Source organism: Ctenopharyngodon idella, chromosome 18, assembly GCF_019924925.1.
Source record: "Ctenopharyngodon idella isolate HZGC_01 chromosome 18, HZGC01, whole genome shotgun sequence".
NCBI classification, from domain to species: Eukaryota; Metazoa; Chordata; class Actinopteri; order Cypriniformes; family Xenocyprididae; genus Ctenopharyngodon; species Ctenopharyngodon idella.
In genome coordinates this window covers 30741352-30766660 of record NC_067237.1, presented here as the reverse complement: position 1 = coordinate 30766660, position 25309 = coordinate 30741352, and the positions used below count along the sequence as shown (strand labels likewise).

Here is a 25309-nt window from a genome sequence, read left to right as displayed (position 1 = left end):
TATAATTCGCTTTGGAATACAAGTCACAGCAAGTTTCAGATGATAAAAAAACGCCTGACTTAAATTCCTGGAAATGCAGTACTGTTTTGTGCTGCTACTTTTCTAAGCGTTACTTTCTGTTTGAATGTACCAACAATTTTCCACAGTTTTCACGTGGTGGACTATAAAAACAACATTTTTATATTTAGGGGACAAGCACCAAAGGCACCTATTGCATCCGTTGGCCTTCTTCTTCTTCTTCTTCTCCTTCTCCTCCTCCGCTCTGGAAGTCTATGGCAGTCCATAGAACCGCTTCCGGGAAAGTTATGAAATTTTGCACACAGATAGAGGACAGCATGAACACTATAGCAAATTCTCTTAACTCAGTCCCTCTTGAACTTTTGAACCATAAGGGCTAGAAACATCTTTTTCCATCATAAAATTTTTTTCCGCCATTTAAAATTTTCCAAAAAACGTTCTTTTTCAAACTCCTCCTAGACTGGTCCTCCGATTTTCACGAAAATTGGAATGGAATTCAAGTAGATTTGTCAAACTGTTTTTTACAAAAGAATTCTGCGAACGAATTTTACGTAGCACTTGAGAAAATAGATGTAAGGCTGTATCTCCTCAACGCTTTATCGTATTCAGAACAAACATGGTACAAGCATGTCATCACAAGCATGACCTGAGGCTACATGCAGCGTTTCGGCGTAGCACCACCTTCTGGTCCGGAGATACAAAAAAAATGGTTATTTTTGCTTATAACTTCTGAATGGTTTTCCCAAATATCATAAAATTGGTCTCATTAGCTTCGGGCAGCATGCCGAGTCGAATGACCGAAGCCATTTTGAATTGTAAATTATCGTTTAAACAACTTTCGCGAATATCTTCGAAACATAGTTCGTTACGCTAATGGCCAAATGTCAAAATTTTTATAGTATGTAAAATACAATCAGAGTCAGGTGTGGGTCATTTTTTGTGTGTTCATACATATAAATGTCTATAACTCCTAAACGAAATGAGATATTTGCACCAAATTTGACACACTTATGTATGGGGGCACTCTGAGGACACGCACTAAAAAAAAGCGGTGGGACTGCGCCACTTGGTGGCACTATAATTGAACAAAACCTGAAATTGGCTTTAACTACAATACCATTGGTCTGATTGACTTCAAAATTGACATGCAGTGTCTTTGTCTCAGTTGCTATCACAGTCCATTATGACATTGTTACCGTGCGTTCACACCGCCGCTGGCGAGAGCGTCAAAGTGACAGGAAGTCATCCATTTTCAATGTGAGCCGGCGAGAGCGGCGTGACGCGTCTTGGACGGTGAGAGCGTCGAGGAGAGTTGAAGTCAGGTCAACTTTATGGTAATGAGCTATGACGCAGTTCAGCGGCAACCAATCGGAATGTAGAGGTCCTCGCTTGAGAGGATTCCGATTGGTTGCCACAACTTGTCATTTACTTTGACCCTCCCGCCGGCGGCGGTTTGAACGCACAGTACAGCGTTGTTGGCAGGGCAGCCAAGATGAATTTTGACGCTCTCGCCGGCTGCGGTGTGAACGCACAGTTAGTCTGCTGCTAGCTTCTTTGTTTGCTTCTGTTTTGTTTGGCCCCTTAATTGCTGCTTGCAGCTATATTATATAATATTCCTGTTTGTCTTCTTTTAGGGAATTGTGCATGAGGTTCGATTGTCAGCTCAACTCATGCTGAACCAACTTCTTCAACAGCTGCGTAGCAATTCACAGCTTCCGGTTTGCCTGCGTGTGATTGGATATTTGCGCAGAATGGATGTTTTTACCGAAGCCGAGCTGCGCGTCAAATTCCTGCAAGCCCGTGGGAGTTGGTTGCGATCCATTCTCACCGCAATCCCAGATGAAGACCCGTACTTTCACATCACAAAGACCATCGAAACCTGCCGCGTGCATCTCTTCGATATTATCACCCAGTATCGTGCCATCTTCTCCGACGAGGATCCGTTGCTGCCACCCGGAGGTCAGGCTTTGAACGAGAGCGCCATCTTTCATGGCTGGGTGGTGCAGCAGGCGGCACAGTTTTTGGAGACCCTCGATCGGGACCTCCAGCGTGGGGTGGGAAGCCGCTTGGATTCTTTGCTTGGCCAGTGCATGTACTTCGGCCTTTCCTTTAGCCGGGTCGGAGCGGATTTCCGTGGCCAACTCGCTCCCATATTTCAGCAGGTTGCCATGGACACGTTCCGGAAAGCTGTTCAGGAAGCGGTTGACAAGTTCCAAGAAGATATGAACTCGTACACACTGATTTCTTTCCCATCAATACTTGGAAGCACCATTCCACCAGCGGTCCCGAGCACCCAGCCAGGCACACTGCAGCCCCCCATGGCCCTTCTGGATTTCCCACCTTTAGCCTGTTTCCTCAATAATGTCCTGACGGCCTTCAATGATTTAAGACTGTGCTGCCCTATTGGACTTGCTCAGGAAGTTAGCAGATGCGTTGAGGAAGCCCTTATTAAGGTACACAGGGAAATGTAGGATGTTAATTATTATACTACAGTATGATTCTTATGCTCACCAAGGCTAAATTTATTTGATCAAAAATACAGTAAAAAAAACTTTGCTGTCACTTTGTGCATCTTTGCTGAATAAGAGTATTAAAAAAAAAAAAAAAACTTACTGACCCCAGACCCCAAAACAGAAGTATAGATTGACTGAATTCAAATAGACAATGAAAGGAAAAAGATTTACACATTTGCTTGGATTCCTTGTACAGTTATTCTCCTTTTTTGATGTAATCCGATCTAACAATGTTATTCATTTCTTATCAGGTGACCAAGTTAATCCTGGTTTTCCATCGAGCCGAGGAATCTGCCTTCAGTAGCCGTGAACGGGACTTATTCGTTCAGTTCTGCAGTGCATTTGCTGAGGACATGGTGCCTTTCTTGAATCGATGTCTACAAGTTCTCTTTCCTCCAGCACAGCTTGCACTTGTTCTAGGTAAACATCCACTGGATAAAATCAAGCACCAGCCAACATTTTTCTCACATTACAAAAATTAAACATGATGTTGTTGACTTAAAATGTATTTTGCATTTCTATTGTAGGTGTCCCTCCAACCCAGGTTTATAAGTATGGCAGTCTAGGCTGCATAAATGTGAATATGGTTCTGGAGCCGCTGGAGTTTGTTCTGCCCCAGAAGGAGCCTGTAACCGCTGTCCTGGATCTCTGCACTGACCTGAGCAGCCTGACAACAGCTGAATCAGATCCCTCGACTGCAGTCAAACCATTAACTCCTCAAGAAGACAAGCCTGTCTTTTCTGAACAAGAAAAGCCTGTGTCAGCATCGGATTCTCATCTTTCTCAAAAAGAGAACATTTCTGCTGAAGCGGTCACTACAGAGCAAAACGACCCAACCCCAGAGCCTGAAATCACCTTTGATGTACAGGACTTACCAGATGATTTGTCCACAACAGTTATTAATGTTGAGGAGACGTTGTCGAAATAAAAAGCAACATTTGCTGTATAGCAGGGGTGTCCAATCCTGCTCCTGGAGAGCTAATGTCCTGTAGTGTTTAGCTCCAACCACCTCCAACTACAGTTTCTAGTGAGTCTGAAGCCCTTGATTAGCTGGTTACGGTTACTCCAGGAATAGGTTTAGAAACCCCTGCTGTAAAGTGTGTGTTGAATGCTAGGTGTCCTAAACGATGAAGCTTGGTTTTGATAACAAATAACCATCTGGACATACTTATACCAGGGTTTAGTTTGCAATATTATTGGCAACTTTATTTGGTGAAGGTAATAATGTAATATATTATGTAATTATATATGGTAAATATTTAAATTGTGGGGGAAAAAAATGTCAGTTAAATCATGTTTTCTATGACTTGCAATGGTCCCAAAAAGTATTTTGACACTTAAGTCAAACTTAAAATGTCTGAATGTCATTGCATTTTAATAAATGCCACTTGCTTTGTTTTATTTTTTAAAGATAGCATAGCACAAGCACTTTAAGCAAAATATTTCACAAAAGACATATACTGTACAAAAAAGACGACAAAATAAATTGTTTAATTTTCTGTTTATTTGTGGTTATTGGAACATTCTTAATGACCTAAAACTGTTTTTCTACTAGGACACCTGTGAATTTGTTAAGTTTAGACTTCACGCACAGACTAAAAAGCATGTGTGATTAAGTTGGTTAAACATTGCAAAAAACAAAAAAAAAAAGTTCAGTGAAAAGCTTGTGCACCATTTGTCTACAAATACAATATTAAGTTTAACTTAAGTGTTCAAAAACATTTTGGGTCTTCTGTATGTGCTTGTAATTTACTCTGTTTACCTCTTCTATGTTTTTGTTTACTCATTTTCCAGGGTGGGAGGGGAAGGTTTATTAAAATTGGAAAAAAAAAAAAAAAATTCAGCTGTTTGATATTTTCATATTCATTAGAACAAATCGAATGTGTTCTTTCCCCCCCCCCACATAACCTGATGAACAGACTAAGAAACAGCAGTTTGCATGCAATTGCTGTTTGTATTTGCAAAGAATTTGACTTCTTTTAATCTAGATCAGAAAAGCTAGGTATTAGAAGTCAGGTAAATTGGCACAAAAATAAGGTTTCCATATCAGTTTGGTAACACATTACAATAAGGTCGTTTGTTAATATTAGTCAATGCATTAGCTAACATGAACTAACATCGAACAATATATTTTGTAAAGTATTTATCGACTTGTTCATTGTTTGTTCATATTAGTTCACAGTGCATTAAAGGGATAGTTAGCCCAAAAATGAGGATTCTGTCATCATTTACTCACTCTCATGTTGTTCCAACCTGAATGAATTTCTTTCTTCTGCTGAACACAAAAGAAGATATTTTAAAGAATGTCGGTAACCAAACAGTTTATGGACCCCATTGACTTCCATAGTATGGAGAAAAGAAAAGAAAAAAAATCTGCTGTCAACTGTTTGGTTACCCATATTCTTTAAAATATCTTTTATGTTCAGCAGAAAAAGTAAATTCAGACAGGATTGAAACAACTTGAGGGTGAGTAAATGAGGACAGAATTTTCATTATGGGTGAACCATCCTTTTGAATAATATTAACAAATACAACTTTGGATTTTAAAAATGTGTTTGTAAATGTTGAAATTATTATTGACTAAAATTAGTGAAGTTTCTAAACGTAACTTAGGGAGGAGCAAGCCCATCTAATCTTCCAATCAACAGCCAGAGTACATAAGCAGCTGCTTATCTCTTCAGTCTCAGCTGTTCCAGCATCCCTCTACTTCCCCAAACTCCACCTTCCTCTCAGGTATCTTGCCCTATGTAATCATATCTTATATTTATTCACTGTGGGGGTATATGAGAGCTCAAGTTGAAGCTGCTTCATCGAAACCAAGCCAAATAAGCTAACCTAATACACTAAACATTCTATGGGCAAACTAATTAAATAAATGCTATAGAAGTATTGTCCATTGTTAGTTCATATAAAGTAATATAGTTAACTAATGTTAACAAATGAAACCTTACTGTAAAGGGTTACCCACAAGTTCAACTAGTTTGAAGGTAGAATATGGAAAATATTCTGTAACAGTGTAAAACTTAAGGTTAAGAGAAAGATGAAACAGATGATTTAGATAAATCATTATAAAACATTTTACTTCAACTTTCTTTTTCTGAATTCAACATTTCTGGCTTTCAGTCCAGATTCTGCAGGTAGTGTGAGAACACAATCACTTCTTAACAAATTTTTTGTGTGCTGCGTTCGGATTTGTCCGTCGTCGTCCTCCTCCTCCGGTCTGGGTGTCCCGCAGGTGTAAGTTGGCTGACCTGCTGTAGATATCATGCTCAGAGAATGGTGAGCTGCCGGCCAGGTAATCTGGGTCAAACACATCAGTCTTCTGGCGAGCTTTTTTAGACAACCTCTGCTGGGGGAAACGCTGATCATCCACCAGGTGGGGGTTGCTGGCATGTTTTCCTCCTTGTGGCAAAGGCAAAGAGTACTGCAGAGGACCGGAGAAGAGACAAACCGTAAGTACACATCATTAACATTAATTTATATGACACTCTTAATAATAAAATATCTTTGCTTTGATTTGTAAATGATGAACCAAATGCAGTTAGCTCATACACAACATTAAATTTACTGTCAAAACAACCAAAACATTACTCACTCTCTTTCCCTTTGGATTCAGCACTTTGGGATTCCTGGAAAAATGCATCTGCATTGTGCCGTCCCCATTTATGGTGACTGCAACCTTCTTCAAGGTGTCGTGCCCACAATTTGGACAGAAAGATTTGTTCACGTTTGTTGTTGTCCTGAAAAGAAATTGAAACGATAATAAAAACATATTATAAATGTGTGTAATTATTGCTGCTACAAAATGGTTATTATTTACCAAGGTGAATCCATCACTCACTTAAAGCAGGCATGACAGCGCAGAATGAAGTTCCTGGTGTTTTTAATGAGCATGCCATTAACAGACAGCACATTCAGTCCAATCTGAATCAGGACGTTCTGTCCGGAAAACAAGATGATTTGTTTTTTTGTGACAAAATAATAGACATAACTTGTATAAAATAGATTTAACAAATTTCTATGATTAGACTTAATTTTAAGGTGTCTATATTACAGTGTAATTATATATTTAAGTAATTAACTATATGTAATTATTACTATAGGGTTAAGATTACGGTTTGTTATAAAGTTAGTTGCATATAATTATGACTAATTTATATTTATTAACAAGGACAATGTAAAATAACGTGTGTTACCACTTCTAATATTAAATAAATGTAGCTGTACAATAAATGATCAACTTTTAAACCTTTTATAACAATACCAAAATTGACCACATTTGCTTAATGCGCATGATTAATCAGTGCATATCGCTATGATGAAAATTAAGGATAACACTTTACAATAAGGTCCCATTAGTTAACGTAAGTTGATACATTAATTAACATTAACTAAGAGTAATGCATTTCTTACAGTATTTATTAATCGCTTAACATTAGTTATACAAAACTGTTCATTGTTAGTTTATGTTAGCTCAGGTCCATTAAATAATATTAACAGATCCAACTTTTGATTTTAATAACGTGTTAGTAAATGTTGAAATTAGCATTAAGATTAATAAATAAGATTAATAATGCAGAAGTGTATTTCATCGTTAGTTTAACTATTGTATTTAATTAATGTTAACAAATGGAACCTGGTTGCAAAGAATACTTGTTTTCATAATCTATTAACTTTCTTAGCATTTTTGGTAAAACTAGTTTTTGGGTCCAATTCTAACTATTAACTAGCTGCTTATCAGCATGCATATTACTAGGATATTAGCAGTCTTTTCAATATAAAAGTCTTCGCTACTGACTGACACACTCATAAAGACAGTCTTTGCCGCCATCTAATGGCATAATAATGTAACTTCTGTTGCTGTTCACAGTCAGGGACTTTTTTTTTTCCAGCGGAAGGAAGGCTTTTAGAAAAAGCTTACTTCATGAAAGTTGCATTGATACATATTTCTGGCTTTAATATTTGTATTGTGTGGTAACCGTTTTATGAAAGCAATTAAAAGCAATAAGGTACTCGAGGCTAGTGCTGTATCGTTAATAAGTCCAGATTATTTCCAATACGTCTAATCAATGATCACAAGTACCTGCATGGCAAAGTCAGTAGTCACGCAGCCCACTTTGACATCTGCTGAGGGTCCCCAGTTACCAGCATCCATCTGGACTTGCTTTATGTTGCTGGGAGTAATCCAACCTCCACCACCCTCCTCTTCCTCCTCCTCCTCTGCATCATCATCACTGTTTTGTTCTCCTTCTTCCTCATGTTGGTCTCCTTTAGTGCCATCATGTTCTTCAGATTCAGCTGCCCAGCTGTCAGCAGACAGATCAACAGACTCTAGTTTGTTTGTAACTGTGATGGCGTCAGTCGCCTACAGAGGAAAGAACGGAGGAAAATACTTATATTTAATTTTGTCTAACATGATTTGTGGCAGTGGTTTAGATGTTGTTTGTTTCCTCACCAGCATTTCCAGAAGATCTGCCTCAATACTGGGCAGAGGACTCCTCCAAAACTGAAAACTGTTGAATTGTGAACTATCAGGGTCTCGTGGCTTATTCATTCTAGGTGGGCTTTGGACAACTGTACCTGGTTTACTTGAAGACTTTTTTTGGGAAGAAGCTTAAATTAGTAGGCGCGCTCAAGTTTAGCTACATTTGCATTATCAATACACATTGTCAACCAGTGAGGCATTTCAACTGTTTGCTTTTTTCTTTAAAGACATCTTTATCAACAAGTAAATAAGTCTGGGATATTCATTTCAATAACATTCAAATATAGATTGCATTTGCAAGTAATGGCTTACTTTTGATGGTAAATGGAAACCAGCAATGCCAACAGGAGTCTCTGGATGTCTTTGTGTACTGCATATTTGGACCTGAAATGCAAACAGAAAACTGTGTCTTAGACCAGAACAAATTTTAATTAAAATCTTAAGTGATTAAAACATCAGTACCTTTTTCTCAGGTTCTTTCTTCAAATGGTCAGTTCCTACATTCTCAATTTCCAGTTGATAAGTCAGAGCCAAGACCTTGATGTCTGTTGCTGAAAGACTGGGATAATCTCCCGTCTTTTTAGCAAATTCTGTCACTGTGATATAATAAGTAAATAAAAAATAATATGCATAAATCACCACCCATAACACAATTACAGCACCCAAAAAGACTTTTAAAATAAGATGCATCAATAATAGTAACAGTTGTTATTACCAAATCGTATGTGCTCTGGAAATGGTTCTTTGAAATTGAGCTTGTATGGCAAAAAAGCCAAGCTCCTTTTAGTTGGTTTATCCCTAATTTCATCAACAACATCCTTCAAGGTATAAATGTTCTTTCCAATTTCCTAAAACAAAGTAAAACACAAACAAACATGTGATGATAGATAAAATGCATGGTTTCTTTTTGCGTCTGGTATACATAATAAACGCGCGCGCGCACACACACAAAGTAATAAATAAACATACTATATGAATACATTTATGTAGGCGATCACTTATTAACTTTATGTATTACTTGTCCAACTGGAAGCTGTCGCCATTGTCAGCTATGGTGCTGAATGATTGAATTAATTGATACGTCATTGTAAATTGTACTCCAAAGCATTTTAAAATAAACTAATGTACTCCTATGGAACACTGTGCAAAAACTTGTCAGTACCATACTATATTTTGTAAGTGTGTCGCCTTTGTATAATCAAATACACCACACTCGTGCCTACAATGCGTCAAATATTTATTCTTGAGCAGACTTACACTTCTTACTAAACTAGCACGCACGTGTCAGTTTCCTCATTTATCCAGTGTCACGGTCATTAAAACAAACATTTCTGGACAGCAGTATTAAAATAATTAAAAAAGAAGCCAACGTCATCAACAATAACTCACTTGCAGAGAAGCCCTTTTAATAAATGCGCCAGTATCTGCCACAACATGCTCCACCATGGCCGCCTCCATCTTGACAGTGGGGAGAAGCGTCGCATCGGACATGAACTCTCGCGAGAAGACACTGTTGTCCCGTTAGTATCACGTAATTTGTTGACATTCTGGTGGGTGAAGATGGCGGCCCGCTGGAGTAGTGAGAATGTGGTGGTGGAGTTTCGAGATGCACAGGTACACAGTCATTACACATGCACGCATGCATTAGGTGCTTTAGAAGTGTAATTTTCATAAGCATTAAAGCAATGAATATGCCCAGCTGTCATGTCAATCCTGAGCGACGTATTTTAGAGTTTGAATTGAATGGCATTCTTTGTTTATTACGGTGTGATACCCTTACAAACTTAACATGGTAAACAGTGTACTTTCAGTTATTATTATTATTATTAATTACAGTTATTACAATAAACGTGTTGTCAAAAAGACTTAAAATAAAATCATAGAATAACTGCTCATTAGTAACTTAGTAGCAATGATTTCCTTTGAGTTACAGTACTAACAGTTGTTCAATATAAACAGGTGTTTAGTCATTTTATAAAGATCCAACAGTGATACAGTGAGGACTGCGGAGTGCATTATTGCCATACAAAGTATTATAAGTTACACATAAAATGTTTGAATGTCATTAGAATTACATTATATAAACTACTGAACTAGTGTCATTTATTTTAAAGATGGTGCAAAAAGTTGTACAATGTAAGCATGTTTTTTCCCATTATGTTTACAAAAAACACTGCAGTTAAACTAGACAATAACAATACAATAACTTTAGAGGGGAGATTTGTGCAGCCTTTTTTGTAGTTTATGTGTTGTGTCATGACAGACTTTTCTGTTTTCAGGCTACTGCAATGTCAGTGGACTGTCTCGGCCAGCATGCTGTTCTCTCTGGGTGTGTACAGCTTTAGCTAATGTCACATTATCATGTGGAATTATGAACACACCCTTATGAACCAGTAGTAGCATAGCTTATATGCTGCATCCCTTTTCTATGGAAGCCAGTTTCCGCCGCATAAGAAAAAAATCACGCTTTTGTAAATCATAATTATAACATAAAAAGTCAAAATTTGACCTAAAAAGTTGAAATTACGACATAAAAAGCGATAATCATAATATCATAATTATAACTTTTATTTTGATATTTTAATCTCATAATTATCACTTTTTATGTTATAATTATAATTTACACAAGCATTGTTTTTCTTATGTGGCAGAAATGGGCTTCAATACTTTTCCATACCACTTAAGAAAAAAAAGGTTTTGAAAATCATTCTGACATAAAAAAAAAGCCAATATTATGACTTAAAAAGTCATAATTATTCTGACAAAAAGTCAAAATTATGACATAAAACTTTTTATTTCATAATTTCGATTTTTAATCACATAATTATGACTTAGTATGTCATTGTCATGTAGTGATGACAGTCATAATTATGAGAAAAAAGTCAAAATTATGACATACTAGGTCATAATTATGAGATAAAAGTCGAAATTATGACATACTAAGTCATAATTATGAGATTGAAATGTCAAAATTATGAAATAAAAAGTTTTGCCATGATTTTGACTTTGAGTTTTTAAGTCATAATTTCTCATAATTATGAATTGTATTTCAAAAGTATGATTTTTTTAATAATTATAATTTACACAAGCATATTTTTTTCCTTATCTGGCAGAAATGGGTTTCCATACTTTTCATTTCTGTTTTTAAGTTTGTAAATGCCTTTCTACATGTATTGTTACATCACGCTGTATTTACTCTTTCTCTTGTCATTTTTTTTTAATAGGAGGCGATTCTTATATGTTGTAAATTTGGAGACGCCGTCCGAAGCTCCACGCAAAATCAGCCGCCAAAGCAAATGGGACGTTGGGACAGTTCAGTGGAATCCACACAAAACCGAGGCCCATTTCTTTGCTGCATCTGTACGTAAAGTAGTTATTATCTATTGCTGATTAATGACAGTGTCATAATGATAATGAGTCATATTTATTGTTTCACATGTCTACTGAGTACTTATTTTATGAATTTTATATATTGTAAATATGCATTTTCCTTAAAGAGTAACCAGCGTGTTGACCTGTATGTTTGGCGTGATGGATCTGGTGAAGCACATACGTCTTTGCAAGGCCATACACGTGTTATAAGGTAACACAGGTGACGTCATGCTGAAATGCTACTTATAAAATCTGACATTTATAAAATTTCATCCAAACAATGACGAGACAATGCATGATCAAAAGAACTTCAGACCTTATCTTTATATCCTTGCCAAAAGTAAACTATACTATAGCTCAGCTCTAAACCGCTAAATTATGGACAATTAGGCATTAAGGAATTATAAACATTAAAATCATGAATCTCTGTAAAGCTGCTTTTAGACAAAGGACTATATAAATAAATTGACTTGATCGCACTTGAGTATGTAAATAACACATTCTAATGTGACAAATAATACATGAATATAAGTTTTTATGTGGTTTGATGTTTAAACCAAACCTTTTCGTACTGTTTCAGTGATTTGGACTGGTCGTGGTTTGAACCAGAGTTGCTTGTCACGAGTTCTGTGGACACATACATCTACATATGGGACACAAGGTGAACGAGGAGAAAGAACACATGATAAAGAGTTTGTGGAACATTCCATGTTTTACGCTTTTCTTTCCTGATTTCTAGGGACACGCGAAAACCAACTGTGGCCCTGTCTGCCGTGGGTGAGTGCAAAGACTATATGAGTCCAGATATAATTTATTGATCAGTTTATTTAATCTCTAAAGTCGGCAGGGCTTGACAATAACTTTTTTGCTCACCAGCAACTGTGGCTAGTGGTTTTGAAAAGTTACTAGCCACTCAGCATTTTCACTGGCCACAATTTTGACAGCGATACCATAGGGAAAGCTGCCATATAGATTTTTTTTAATATTACCTCTCATAATTTGGCAGCAGGTATATTAGGCTGCTGTCACTTTAAGATCTGACGCACGGATACATTATACTGTTACACATGCGTTTTCTCTGTTTATGTTCACTTAAAACATAACTGACTGTGTTTACATGAATACTCTCCAAGACCAGCATTTTGACATTATCTTGAGTGTATCTGACTGTTTAAGCACAATAATCGGCGAAAAAGAAGTCAATTTAGTACTGAGAGGCGGATTTATGTAGCGCACTTTGGGAAAGAGTAAAATGATACGCAATACGTGCAATCCCACGCTGGAATCGTGTGTCTATTCTGCAGGAAAAGAGTATTGGACGCGTTTCAGATATTTCAGTATCGATGTTTCGAAAAATCAATATTTTTGACAACACTACGTTGCTCTTATTATTTCAGAGGCCTTTTTAAAAGACTAGTAATAAAAAATGTCTTATATATAAAATTCAACTCGCCAAAGCGGCTAGTAGGAGTGACTGCGTAACACGCCATTGCTAAAATCCACCCGCATTTGGCGGGTTGGCGGGTGCTAATGTCAAGCCCTGGATGTCGGTACTTTTATTTATTCTTTTGACTTTTCTTTTTCTCACATTTCTCTATGTTTTAGCCGGAGCCTCTCAGGTGAAGTGGAACAGACGGAATCACTATTGTTTGGCATCAAGTCATGATGGTGATGTCAGAATCTGGGACAAGAGGGTGATTATGTCATTCTGTTACTTACTACATCATGATTACATCATCATTATTGGTGTCGTTTATCAATCAGATTTGTTTGTTTGCCTGTCAGTCTGTCTACTTAACATTTAAAAGTTTAGGATCAGTAAGATTTTTTTACAAATGTTACAAAAAAACTTTTATATAAAAAAAATGCTGTTTTTTGAACTTTTAATTATCAAACAATAGAATAGAACTTATCTATTTGAATATATTTTGAAATGTAATTTATTTATTTTAAATTGTAATGATATTTCATTATTGTTTTTACTGTAGTTTTAATCAAATAAATTGAGCCTTGTTGAGGAGAAGAGACTTCTTTCAAAAATAATATTAAAATTCTGATCCCAAATTATTGAACGGTAAAGTGAAATCTCATTGTTCCCATATCCTGCACCTATAGCTGTATATTAAAAAACAAATATGTTTTGATCAAGATGATCAATGGAGAAATTAGTATTTAAAAGCTTATCTGTTGTATATATTGTTTTTGACTGATTGTAGTGTGTTTCAGAAACCCAACACTGCAGTGGAGTACGTAGCCGCCCACCTGTCAAAGATTCATGGTCTGGACTGGCACCCTGATAATGAGTACATCCTGGCTACTTCCAGTCAGGACAACTCTGTTCGGGTGATTATAATCGCAATTATTGATCATATTGTTCACATTCTATTGTTTTTGCTGCAGTTTAACTTATACCTGATTCTGTGTCTATACTTATTTACCCCAAAAGTTCTGGGATTACAGACAACCCCGGAAGTACCTTGATATCTTGTCGTGTCAGGTGCCTGTGTGGAAGGCCAGATACACGGTACAATGCAAATCATTATTTTGTTTTAACAAAATTTGTTGATGTTGTGACAATTACATTACCAGTCAAAAGATACAATTAAGGAATAATTAAGATTTTTGAAAGAAGTCTCTTATGCTTACAGAGGCTGCATGCTGAAAATTCAGCTTTGCCATCACAGGAATAAATTACATTTTAAAATGTATGAAAATAGAAAACAGTTATTTTAGTTAAACTGTATTTTTGATCAAATATTGTAGACTTGGTGAGCATAAAAGACTTCTTTCAAAAACATTTAAAAAACGTAATTATTCAAAATGTTGTACTTTTTTCCCTTATTCTTGAACAATTGAAATGTCATGTATAATTCCAGTAAAGATGAATTTTCATGTTGTAAAGTACTCACTGCATCCTCTTCCATTCCTTCCATTCAGCCCTTCTCTAACGGACTGGTTACAGTGATGGTTCCTCAGCTACGGCGAGAGAACAGCCTCCTCCTATGGAGCACGTTGGAATTGAATAGTCCCGTTCACGCGTTTGTGGGCCATGATGATGTTGTGCTTGAGTTTCAGTGGAGGCCGCAAAAAGAAGGTGAAAGGAGCAATCAGTAGATGGTGATAATTCTTCGAACGAGTGCTTCATTTTTACTTTAAGAACAGACAAGTATTATTGTCTTGCACTATCCATTCTGTATTTTAGGTTCCAAAGACTGCCAGCTGGTCACATGGTCCAGAGATCAAACCCTGAGGATATGGAGAGTAGATCCTCAACTCCAGAAGGTGATGCTCATGAACTCAATCCTTTCTCTACATCTGGTGGCTTTATGTTTGAGACTGAAGGTTTCATGCGTTCTGTAGCTGTGCTGTGCCAACGACATCATGGACGAGTTGATGGAGGGCTTGACTCTCACCACAGAGACAGAGAAAACTCTGAGGTCCCAAGACTCCGAACCTCCACTGAGTCCAGGGTTCACAGCGGACAACTCACAAGGTGAAAAAGACGATTTGCTCTGACAGTGATTTGATGCATTATGGCTCATATATTTAATTATTTCGGTTCAATTCATAAGTGTTTTCAAAAATATCCTGAAGACAGGAATGTAATTATGAGCACTGTCTGTATGCCTGTCTTACCATTTTATGATTAACATTTACATTATATTCTGGTTATTTACATCTATTATATTTTATTTGATTGTGTTGTGTGGCAGAATAGAATAGAATAGAATAGAATAGAATAGAGGAATAAAATAGACAGAAATCTACCCAGGAAGTAGATTGGGGATCTGATTCTGTGGATTTTTATGAATGAAATGAGTCGAGAATTGTATTTTGTATAAGATATGAAAGTGTCTCTACCTGTCTGTCTTATATCTGTTTCAGTCTGGTTACTTATATCTATTATATCCTATAATATAATATGATAATGTACACTACCAGTCAAAAGTTTGGGGTGAGGTTTTTTTTTTTTTTTTTTTTTTGGAAAAATAATGCTTTTATTCAGCAAGGATGCATTAAATTGATCAAAAGTATCAGTAAAGACATGTATGATAACATAATTTTTCTGTGCTTTTGAGCTTTCGATTTATCAAAGAATCATGAAGAAAATGTATCACGATTTACACAAAAATATTAAACAGCAAAACTGTTTCCAACATTGATAATAATAAGAAATGTTTCTTGAGCAGCAAATCAGCATATTAGAATGATTTCTGAAGGATTATTTGACACTGAAGACTGGAGTAATGATGCTGAAAATTCAGCTTTGCATCACAGGAATAAATTACATTTTAAAATGTTTTAAAACAAACAGTTTTATAACAAATGTTTTATAACAAACAGTTAAACAGTTATTAAACAGTTATTTAACAGTTGTATTGAATTTATATTTTTGACCCCATTCTCCATTTATGGTGATGTGAAAAATGGAAGATGTTCCAGTTAAATCCTAGTTTTGTAAATTACTGTCTGTTCACAGATCAGTTTGACGGCCCTCAGTCTGGCCTGTCATCCAGCGGTAAGAATGATGTACCAGGTTTGCCTCAGACTCTGCAGCAGGAGTTTTCTCTAGTCAACTTACAGATTCGCAATGTCAATGTGGAGGTCAGTCACTGTAATTTCAGAAAATCTGATGCAAGATTGAATGTAGTAACTGTATTAGATTAGCTGTCTGATATTTGGAGTGTCATTATAATAAATAGGATGCAATTATAACAGTTATATATATATATATATATATATATAGAAATTAACATAATAGTTCTTGTAGATGGATGCCGTCAACCGCAGTTGCTTTGTGTCAGCTGACTGCGGAGCCAACCGAGTCCGTCTCGTGGTGAAATTCCCTGCCCAATATCCCAACAATGCAGCTCCATCTTTCCAATTTGTCTCTCCGACAAACATCTCGTCTTCCATGAAGACCAAGATACAGAAGGTTGAAACTAACACCCATCAAGCTTGTCTTGACATTTAGTCAATGTTTTGAACAATGTCATGTTGAAGCAGCATCTCTTTTGTAGATCCTGACTGATACGTCACTTCAGAAGGTGAAGAGAAACCAGAACTGCTTAGAGCCGTGTGTTAGACAGCTGGTGTCCTGCTTAGAGTCAGATGGAGTCATGGTGAGTGAATTTTACTTCTATACTCATCATTTCCAAATTGTTGAACTGTTGATGAATTTTTTTTTAATTTTTAAAACTTTGTCTCCAATTCGTTGTCCAGGAGGATGGTACAAACCCTTACGTGCTCACAAACCCAGTGACTCCTGCACTTCCTGCTTTCCCTAGAGTAAGCAACACTTACGGCTCATACCAGGACTCCAACATCCCTTTTCCCCGAACCTCAGGGGCTCGCTTCTGTGGGACAGGTTGGACCTTTTCCTTTCCATCTATGCACATTAATATGGGTCCACTGTTTATTAATTGTTTAATTGTATTAAATGATGCTGAAAATGTTCTAGAAAAATTTGAGACCACTAGAAAACTAGTAGTTTAGTAATTTACTATTTATGTATGTGTTTGACTAAAATTAACATTTTTGTTTTATTCTATATACTACTGACAACATTTCTTCCAAATTTCCAAAAACATATAGCCATTTTAAGCATTTATTTGCAGAAAATGACAACTGTTCAAGATAACAAATAACAAAAAAAATTTGAAAGAATTTCTGAAGGATCATGTGACATTGAAGACTGGAGTAATGGCTGAAGAAAATTCAGCTTTGCATCACAGAAATAAATTATATTTTAAAATATATTAAAATAGAAAATCATGATTTTAAATTGTAATAATATTTCACAATATTACTGTTTTTTTCTGTATTTTTGATCAAATGAATGCAGGCTTGATGAGCATAAGAGACTTCTTTCAAAAACATTAAAAATAGTAATGTTTCCAAACTTTTGACTGGTACTAAAGTCAAACCAATATTTATTCAGACACCTTGAACATTTCATTCATTATTACAGTTTATTCACTATAGTTTAAAAAAATGGTAACAAAATATGACAAGATCTCAGAGTTAAACTGTCAGAAAAAAATAATCTTAATTATGTCAGATAACACTTAAGCAAAACATGGTCAGGTCAAAGTGTCTGAATAATTTTGGGTTCCAAATTTTTATCAATTTTACTGGTAGTCCACTGTATGAAGAATTTTTGGGCATAATATGTCACAGTTTACTTTATTTTGCTATCCTTACTCGCATAAATAAACTAAAGTGTCCTGCACCCACTAGTAAAAAATATATCAAAAATGTCTGAATAATTTAGGTTTGACTGTATATATAAATATTTCATGTAAATTCAACACATAAATTACAACTTAATTTCCCCATTAGGTTCCTTAGTTTATTTCACACGGCCCATGACTATGCATCGTGTGGCCCCTCCGACTGAACCTACTCCCAGGTGAATATTTAATCCTGTTTGCTTGTTTTATCTCAAACATGATGTTATATTATTATTTGATTGCAATGGAAGACAAATTAGCATGTGTAAGATGAATATGATCATATAAGATATTTGTTTATGTGCAGGTCACTGTCGGCTCTCTCAGCGTATCACAGCGGGGTGCTTACGCCCATGAAAATGCGAACGGAGTCTCAGACCACACTGAGGCTGTACAGCGGGAGCCCAACACGCACAGACAAAGATCAAGTGTCCATATCGTCCTTCTACTACAAAGAACGGGTGAGACTCGTCACATAGGACTGAAATTAGTTTTATTTTAGCTCAACAAGACTCACTGTTTCAGCATCAGGTGGTTTAGGTTTGCATGGTTAGCAATGGCAGTTTGTTTTTTTGTTTTGTTTTGTTTTGTTTTTGTTTTTTGGGGGTTTTGTTTGGTTTTGTTTTGTTTTGTTTTGTTTTGTTTTGTTTTATGGAGGCTCCTAAAAGTTAAATGGACATATGTTTGCCTGTCTGTAGAAATTTTTACACATTATTTCTAAAATGTGTTTTACTTTAGATATTTTCACTTCCATAACCTGACTATTTAGCTCCATAACAGGTTTTTCTTGTTTTGGTTTAGTTTGGTTTAGTTGGAGTTGGTATTCTTGCTTTTCACTTCCCCTCATTCCACCCGCTTGATCCGTCTGTTTAAAAGCACCATTTTCACAGTTCATTTTCACTGTTGTTTTCTGGTCTGTCTTTCTCCTGTTGAGTTTTGGTGGCATGTGTCCCTCACTCATATTGCTGTGGTCTGTTTTATCCAATCAGAAGCCCCCTCTGTCTACTCCCCGTCGCTGGTCTGTGCAGACTATACATGACTGTCCGGTATTGACCACCACCCCTCCCTCCCACTTATTCTCTCTCTCATCTACTTTTTGCTCTAATGCCAAATGGCTTTTTATGCTGTCATGCATTTCATGTATGGCACATCACAGCTTACCATTTTGCGCTATATTTTCTGCTTTGAAATAAATCATTACTAATTTGGTGTTACAGATCATGAAAATGATCTGTGATACTGTCCGTGATGCTGCATGTGACACTGTAACCCATCAGTTTGTCACAAAAAAAAACAGCCATTTTACAGCCAAAAAGGGGAGGCAAAAAAAAAAACATTTAATTATCAGGGATGACTTTAACTAACTAACTAACTAATTAACTAACTAACTAACTAACTAACTAACTAAATACATTTGATGTTTATTGTTTTAATTGATATATATATATATATACACACACACACACACACACATATATATATATATATATATATATATATAGTCAAACCAAAAATTATTCAGATATTTTTGATATATTTTTGCTAGTGGGTGCAGGAAACTATAGTTCATTTATGTAAGTGAGGATAGCAAAATAAAGTAAACTGTCACATATTATACCCAAAAATTCTTCATACAGTGGACTACCAGTAAAATTGATAAAAATTTGGAACCAAAAATTATTCAGACACTTTGACCTGACCATGTTTTGCTTAAGTGTTATCTGACATAATTAAGATTAATTTTTTCTGACACAGTTTAACTCTGAGATCTTGTCATATTTTATTACGAAAACTGTAAATTTTGGTTTGACTGTGTATATATATATATATATATATATATATATATATATATATATATATATATTTATAAAATATTTTTATTTTAATTTCATGACTGCTACTAAGTATTTTCGTCTGGTAGATACTCTCCATTTACCCACCATTGGCAAGTGTGGCGAATAACCCAGATGATATTTCAAATTGTGCTCTGACTGCTATATTGGTGTTTACAGCTTTTTAAAAATTATTATAATAATTCAAACTATTTTTCTTTAGTATGTTTACCAAATATGAAGCATTTTAAAAATTGATTTAATAAATGATATTAATTCTAATTATAACATTACATACATAATAATTTAATATATATAATTAGTAATTGTGTTTTCAAAGGGGTTTTCTGCATATTTACAACTTTAATTTTTGCATTTCTTCAGTTAATCTAAAGTACTTAATAATAAGTAGTAGTGATTGATATGGTTGTTTGTCATCACCACGGTGTTCAGAAATCCCGCCGCTGGAAAGGCAAGCGAGAGGGAGGAGACTACAGCAGCAGACCCATCAAACTGGCTGGCAAAGTCATCATCCAGGAAATCTCATGTCTGCTTCCTGTGCACAAAGCCCTCGGGGAGACATACGTGTATGTTCTGTTTTCTTAGATAGCAAAGCATTCCAGGTCAATCATATTCAGATGATATCTCTCTTGTTAGGAACAGACATAAATGACAGCATCAACTGTCAATACCGTGACATTCTTTTGCTCAAATGTCATCTTGATCCATAGAATCTTTTCATTTTTTCCCTTTAGGCTAAATGTTAATGACATACAGGACACGTGTCAGAAGAATGGGGCAGCAGCCTTAGCAGTGGGCCGCAGGGATTTAGCTAAGGTATCTGATATACACTTCCAGTCAAAAGTTTGGAATAATTTGGTTTTTTTTTTGTTTTTTTTGTTTTTTGAAAGAAGTTTGTTGCTCATTTATTTGTTAAAAATAAAGAAAACATATACATTTTACAAAGAGATGCAGTAATATTATCAAATATTATTACAATTTAAAATAACTGTTTTCTATTTGAATATATTGTAAGAAATGTAATTTATTCCTGTGATGTCAAAGCTGAATTTTCAGCATCATTACTCTAGTCTTCAGTGTCACATGATCCTTCAGAAATCATTCTAATATGCTGATTTGCTGCTCAAGAAACATTTCTTATTATAATCGATGTTGAAAACAGTTGTGCTGCTTAAGATTTTTGTGAAAACTGTGATACACTACCATTCAAAATGTATATTTTTATTCATTAAGGATGCATTAAATTGATCAAAAGTGACAGTAAAGATGTTTATAATGTTACAAAAATTTCAAATAAATGCTGTTCTTTTGTATTTATATGTAGGATCATGTGACACTGAAGACTGGAGTAATGATGCTGAAAATTCAGCTTTGCATCACAGGAATAAATGACATTTTAAAATATATACAAATAGAAAATAAATTAAATTGTAATAATATTTCAAAATATTTACTGTATTTTTGATCAAATGAATGCAGCTTTGGTGAGCTTCTTTCAAAAACATTTTAAAAATTCCCATAATTTTTCCATGGTCCGTCTTCTTTTAGGTATGGGCACTTGCTTCAGCAGCCACAAATGTTGACCTTAGTCCTGACCCTGACCCTGATGCTGGAACTCCCTGGGCCAAACATCCATTTGGGCGACACCTGCTGGAGACATTGTGAGTTGCAGCTTGTAAACTGGTGACACCAGCATATATGCACTATATAGAGCTATAATTTATGAATGTGTCCTCGATTTCACATGAGCTTTGACTGTCTCTTTCCTCCACAGACTTGAACACTACAGTCAGATGAGTGATGTTCAGAGTCTGGCCATGTTGTGTAGTGTGTTCAGAGGTCATGGCAGTCCTCAGGAATATTTCACTCTATACGGACATCAGCAACCACGACAGGCGATCTTCACGGCCCACCACTCTCGCTATGTACGTTTGTAAACCTAATTTATCAATGCATGAATTCTGTACTAATCCGATATATATTTTTCTATATCATAGAGGTTGTTTTCAGCTTAATGTCTGTGTACCGCATCTTTGTTTATTCCTTTGATTTGGTAATATTATTGCTCCTTTAGCCCAGTATCACTTCCAGTTCTGTCACTTCCGGATCGTGTTCAAGTACCTCAGACTCTGCAAACACTCCGTGGAACATGGGTGAGAGATCATGGGTTTATTCATAGAGGTTATGTTTCAGTGTTTAGTGTTTATGAAAGAAGCAAAACGTACATCATGGTCAACACATCATATTTATCAATGTGCAAAAAAAAATCAATTAATTAAATAAATATATATATTTATATTTATATATTTCTTCTTCTTACAGTTGGACGTGAATCAGAACATGCTCCTCCATGGGGAGAATCGTCCCCGGATGACTATCGCTATTCAAACCAGATATACACGGACCCCCGAGAGCGAGAAAAAGAGCAACACGACATGAACAAAAGGTAAACGTCCTGTTCAACCAATGGCACTTACACACATCACATTAACGGCTTCAAACATTCAAAAGAGTTCCTTCTGATCCACAGATTATTGGACCCTTCCAACTCCTGGCAGTTTGATGATTTCAAGAAGTGTTACGGTGAGATCCTGCACCGTTGGGGCATGAAGGACAAGAGGGCAGAGGTACTCAAATTTGTTTCCTGCCCTCCAGAGCCACACAAAGGCATAGGTAAGTTAAAGGAATAGTTTAAATGACCCGGCTTCTACAGTACATACAGTACTATCAGACTATCACAGAAAAATAATTTCATCTCATCCCTCAGTTTGTTAAAACAAGCAAAAAGTGTGTTTACCATAATGCATTTACAATGGAGGTCCAGAGGTTTTAGAAGAGGATGTAGAAACAGAAATGTACCGCTTGTATATATTAAGGTGCTTCTAATAAATTTCAGGATAACATTTGTGTTATTTGAGCTGTAAAGTTGTTTAAATCGTCCATTTGGTGGTGGGACTACTGTTCTAGACAGTTATATTTAAACTTCTGGGTTTTTGTTAGCAACATAATTCCTGTGAGTATGTATTTCCTCACTTAAACAGTCCCTTTCTTATGGAAGCTTGTTCCTGCCAGGGAATAAAAACAAAAAAAAATAATGGGGGTTGTGCACAACAAACTTTCATAAATCTGTAAAACAGCTCACATCGCTTCCACTTCAGGTCTTTTGTTTGTGCTTTGTTAAATACACCTACCTTTTATTCAAGATACCTTCAAAGAAGCAAGCAAAGATTAGCATAACCAATGTCCATCGCATATGCAGGTTAAAGGATTAGTTCACTTCAGAATTAAAATTTCCTGATAATTTACTCACCCCCATGTCATCCAAGATGTTTATGTCTTTCTTTCTTCAGTTGAAACGAAATTAAGGTTTTTGAGGAAAACATTTCAGGATTTTTCTCCATATAGTGGACTTCAATAGGGTACAATGGGTTAAAGGTCCAAATTGCAGTTTCAGTGCAGTTTTTAAGGACTCTACTCAATCCCAGCCAAGGAATAGGGGTCTTGTCTAGCAAAACGATCGGTCATTATCTATAAAAAATACCGCAGTACTTCCGCCTACGTCATGCGTGACCTTTCCAACGTGATTACATAATGCGTGGATCATCGCAAAGCAGTGCAAGATGAGCATTTGTGGTTAAAAAGTATAAAAAATTTCATTTTTTTTTAGAAAATGGCCGATCGTTTTGCTAGATAAGACCCTTATTCCTCGGCTGGGATCATGTAGAGCCCTCTGAAGCTGCACTGAAACTGCAATTTGGACCTTCAACCTGTTGAACCCTGTTGAAGTCCACTATATGGAGAAAAATCCTGGAATGTTTTCCTCAAAAATCTTAATTTCTTTTCAGCTGAAGAAAGACATGAACATCTTGGATGACATGGGAGTGAATAAATTATCAGAAAATTTTATTTCTTAAGTAAACTAATCCTTTAATATCTAAAGGTTTTTTATTTTTCTTCCTCTCACTAACATTTAGATATTTAAATTGAATAAAATGGCAACAATAAAAAGAACTTGCTAGGTTAGCTGATTACCTTAAAAGTCCATAGATATCGCCGTCAGTTCGTACTGCCGTGAACCCTTTCTCTGATGCGATGAGATGAGACCAGTTTTCCTGTTTGTTCATGTGACGTTCAGTATAAAGCCTATTGCGACTTTATCTCACAATTCTTTTTTTCTCCGAATTGTGACTTTAAATCTCACAATTCTGTCTATATAACTCACAATTGTAATATCTCACAATTCTGAGAAAAAAGTCAGAATTGGGAGATATAAAGTTGCAATTCTGAGAAATAAACAAGCAATTGCAAGAAATAAAGTAAAAAATTCTGCCTTTTTTTCTCAGTTGCAATTGCAAGTTATAAAGTCAGAACTGGCTTTAAAAAGTCGTAATTACCTTTTTTATTCTTTATTCCATGGTGGAAACAAGCTACCATACTTTCTGGTATTTAAGTTACCATGTTTACTAGTTTTGCACAGTCATGACAGTTCAAATATTAGTTATTAATTTGCACAGACAACATACACTGTTCAAATGTTTGTGATCAGTAAGATTTTTGTTTTTTGAAAGAAATTAATACTTTTATTCAAAAAGGATGCATTAAATTGATCAAGAGTGACAGTAAAGACATTTGTAATGTTACAAAATATTTCTATTTCAAATAAATGCTGTTCTTTTGCTTGCCACTTTCAATTCATCAATGAAATCCTGAAAAAAAAGTGTATCACAGTTCCCACAAACATATTAAGCAGCACAACTGTTTTCAGCATTGATAATAAGTAATGTTTCTTAAATATATAAGAATGATTTCTGAAGGATCATGTGACAATGAAAATTCAGCTTTTCCATCTTTAAAATATATTAAAATAGAATAAATCAATATTTCACAATATTACTGTTTTTACTGTATTTTTATCATATAAAAACAGCCTTGATAAGCATGAAACGCTTCTTTAAAAACATTAAAAAAATCTTACTGAGCAGAAACTAATTGACAAGTCCAAACTATTTTCTGTGATAATCAAACCCAGAGCATTCCTTTAGGGAGAAAAGCATTTGTCTCAAATTTCTGGGATGTCAGTCAACATTTAACAAATGTTTAACGTTCACATACGCAGAGTTCGGGGTTTACTGCTGCCACTGTCGTAGTCAGGCCCGCGGAACCCAGTGTGCTGTCTGCAAGCGCTTCACCTTCCAGTGCGCCATCTGTCACGTGGCCGTACGCGGCTCCTCCAACTTCTGCCTGAGCTGTGGCCACGGAGGACACACCAGCCACATGATGGACTGGTTCCGCTCTCAAGAGGTCTGTCCCACCGGCTGCGGCTGTCACTGCCTCTTGCAAAGCACTTTTTGAACATTAAAAAGACTTGATCAAGATATGCCTCAAAAGTCTTGGTACTGTAGAAACTCTTTGGTGTAGAGACATTGAAGAAGAATGATTAATCCCTGCGACTGTTCAAGTGTAGAATTCTAATGAGGAGCCGCAAACATCAACCTCATAATAGGTCAAACCAGCCTATTTATTGAGTAAAATTGTTATACAGTGCTGTTTTTTGCACTTTTATACTTGTTGATTTGAGTAGAGCATATATTTGCTCTATAAGGTGCCAAGGGAATTGATCTGTGAAATATTTGCTGAAAGGGAAAAGGGAAAAGTTGCTGATTTTTAGGGTTATGAAACAAAAATATTTTTTCAAATGTATGTTTTGATTACGCTTTTCAGTTGAAACAAATATTTTTTTCCCTTCAAAGGAGAATTGTTGTATGCTTTGAAGGATTATCTACCATGTACAGTATGTGTGCCATAAAAATATTAATAAATTTGACAATACAGTGA

General features: G+C 35.8%; 3 protein-coding genes across 4 annotated transcripts in view; 2 read left to right on the top strand and 1 right to left on the bottom strand.

Annotated features, from left to right (window-relative positions):
- Positions 1-4370, top strand: part of cog8 (component of oligomeric golgi complex 8) — a 6157-nt gene extending 1787 nt beyond the window's left edge. The window contains exons 3-5 of the mRNA XM_051869840.1: positions 1653-2471; positions 2783-2951; positions 3059-4370. Coding sequence (XP_051725800.1) covers positions 1653-2471; positions 2783-2951; positions 3059-3459 — 1389 coding nt within the window. The 3' untranslated portion in view covers positions 3460-4370. The remainder of the gene's footprint in view (positions 1-1652; positions 2472-2782; positions 2952-3058) is intronic.
- Positions 4018-9559, bottom strand: nob1 (NIN1 (RPN12) binding protein 1 homolog). The gene is made up of 9 exons (XM_051869848.1): positions 9406-9559; positions 8732-8864; positions 8479-8612; positions 8329-8400; positions 7987-8127; positions 7615-7896; positions 6373-6470; positions 6127-6271; positions 4018-5955 (listed from the first exon to the last, which is right to left on the bottom strand). The coding sequence occupies exons 1-9, from the start codon at positions 9505-9507 to the stop codon at positions 5686-5688; spliced, it is 1377 nt and encodes a 458-aa protein (XP_051725808.1). The 5' UTR covers positions 9508-9559; the 3' UTR covers positions 4018-5685.
- On the top strand, positions 9538-25309 carry wdr59 (WD repeat domain 59). Of its 2 annotated transcripts, XM_051869829.1 has the most exons (27): positions 9538-9630; positions 10296-10345; positions 11241-11376; positions 11514-11599; positions 11969-12049; positions 12128-12165; positions 12994-13082; positions 13615-13731; positions 13835-13912; positions 14326-14482; positions 14591-14670; positions 14749-14881; positions 15869-15993; positions 16160-16324; positions 16410-16511; positions 16612-16756; positions 17731-17800; positions 17929-18082; positions 18611-18667; positions 19907-20040; positions 20209-20290; positions 21023-21135; positions 21249-21399; positions 21549-21627; positions 21797-21920; positions 22005-22147; positions 24591-25309. In XM_051869829.1, exons 1-27 carry the CDS (start codon positions 9577-9579, stop codon positions 24824-24826), a joined length of 2979 nt encoding a protein of 992 aa, XP_051725789.1. In that variant the 5' UTR covers positions 9538-9576; the 3' UTR covers positions 24827-25309. The 2 variants fall into 2 exon arrangements, with proteins under 2 accessions (XP_051725789.1, XP_051725790.1); XM_051869830.1 differs by lacking the exon at positions 18611-18667.

Bases quoted from the DNA above. Each gene is read 5' to 3' on its own strand.
- nob1 (XM_051869848.1), bottom strand. From the start codon at position 9,507: ATGTCCGATGCGACGCTTCTCCCCACTGTCAAGATGGAGGCGGCCATG. The intron at 7,897-7,986 runs GTGAGGAAACAA...TTTCCTCTGTAG, and splicing joins CAGATCTTCTGGAAATGCTG to GCGACTGACGCCATCACAGT. The intron at 5,956-6,126 runs GTGAGTAATGTT...GGTCCTCTGCAG, and splicing joins TGAATCCAAAGGGAAAGAGA to TACTCTTTGCCTTTGCCACA.
- wdr59 (XM_051869829.1), top strand. From the start codon at position 9,577: ATGGCGGCCCGCTGGAGTAGTGAGAATGTGGTGGTGGAGTTTCGAGAT. The intron at 13,913-14,325 runs GTACAATGCAAA...CCTTCCATTCAG, and splicing joins TGTGGAAGGCCAGATACACG to CCCTTCTCTAACGGACTGGT. The intron at 18,668-19,906 runs GTATTGACCACC...CACGGTGTTCAG, and splicing joins AGACTATACATGACTGTCCG to AAATCCCGCCGCTGGAAAGG.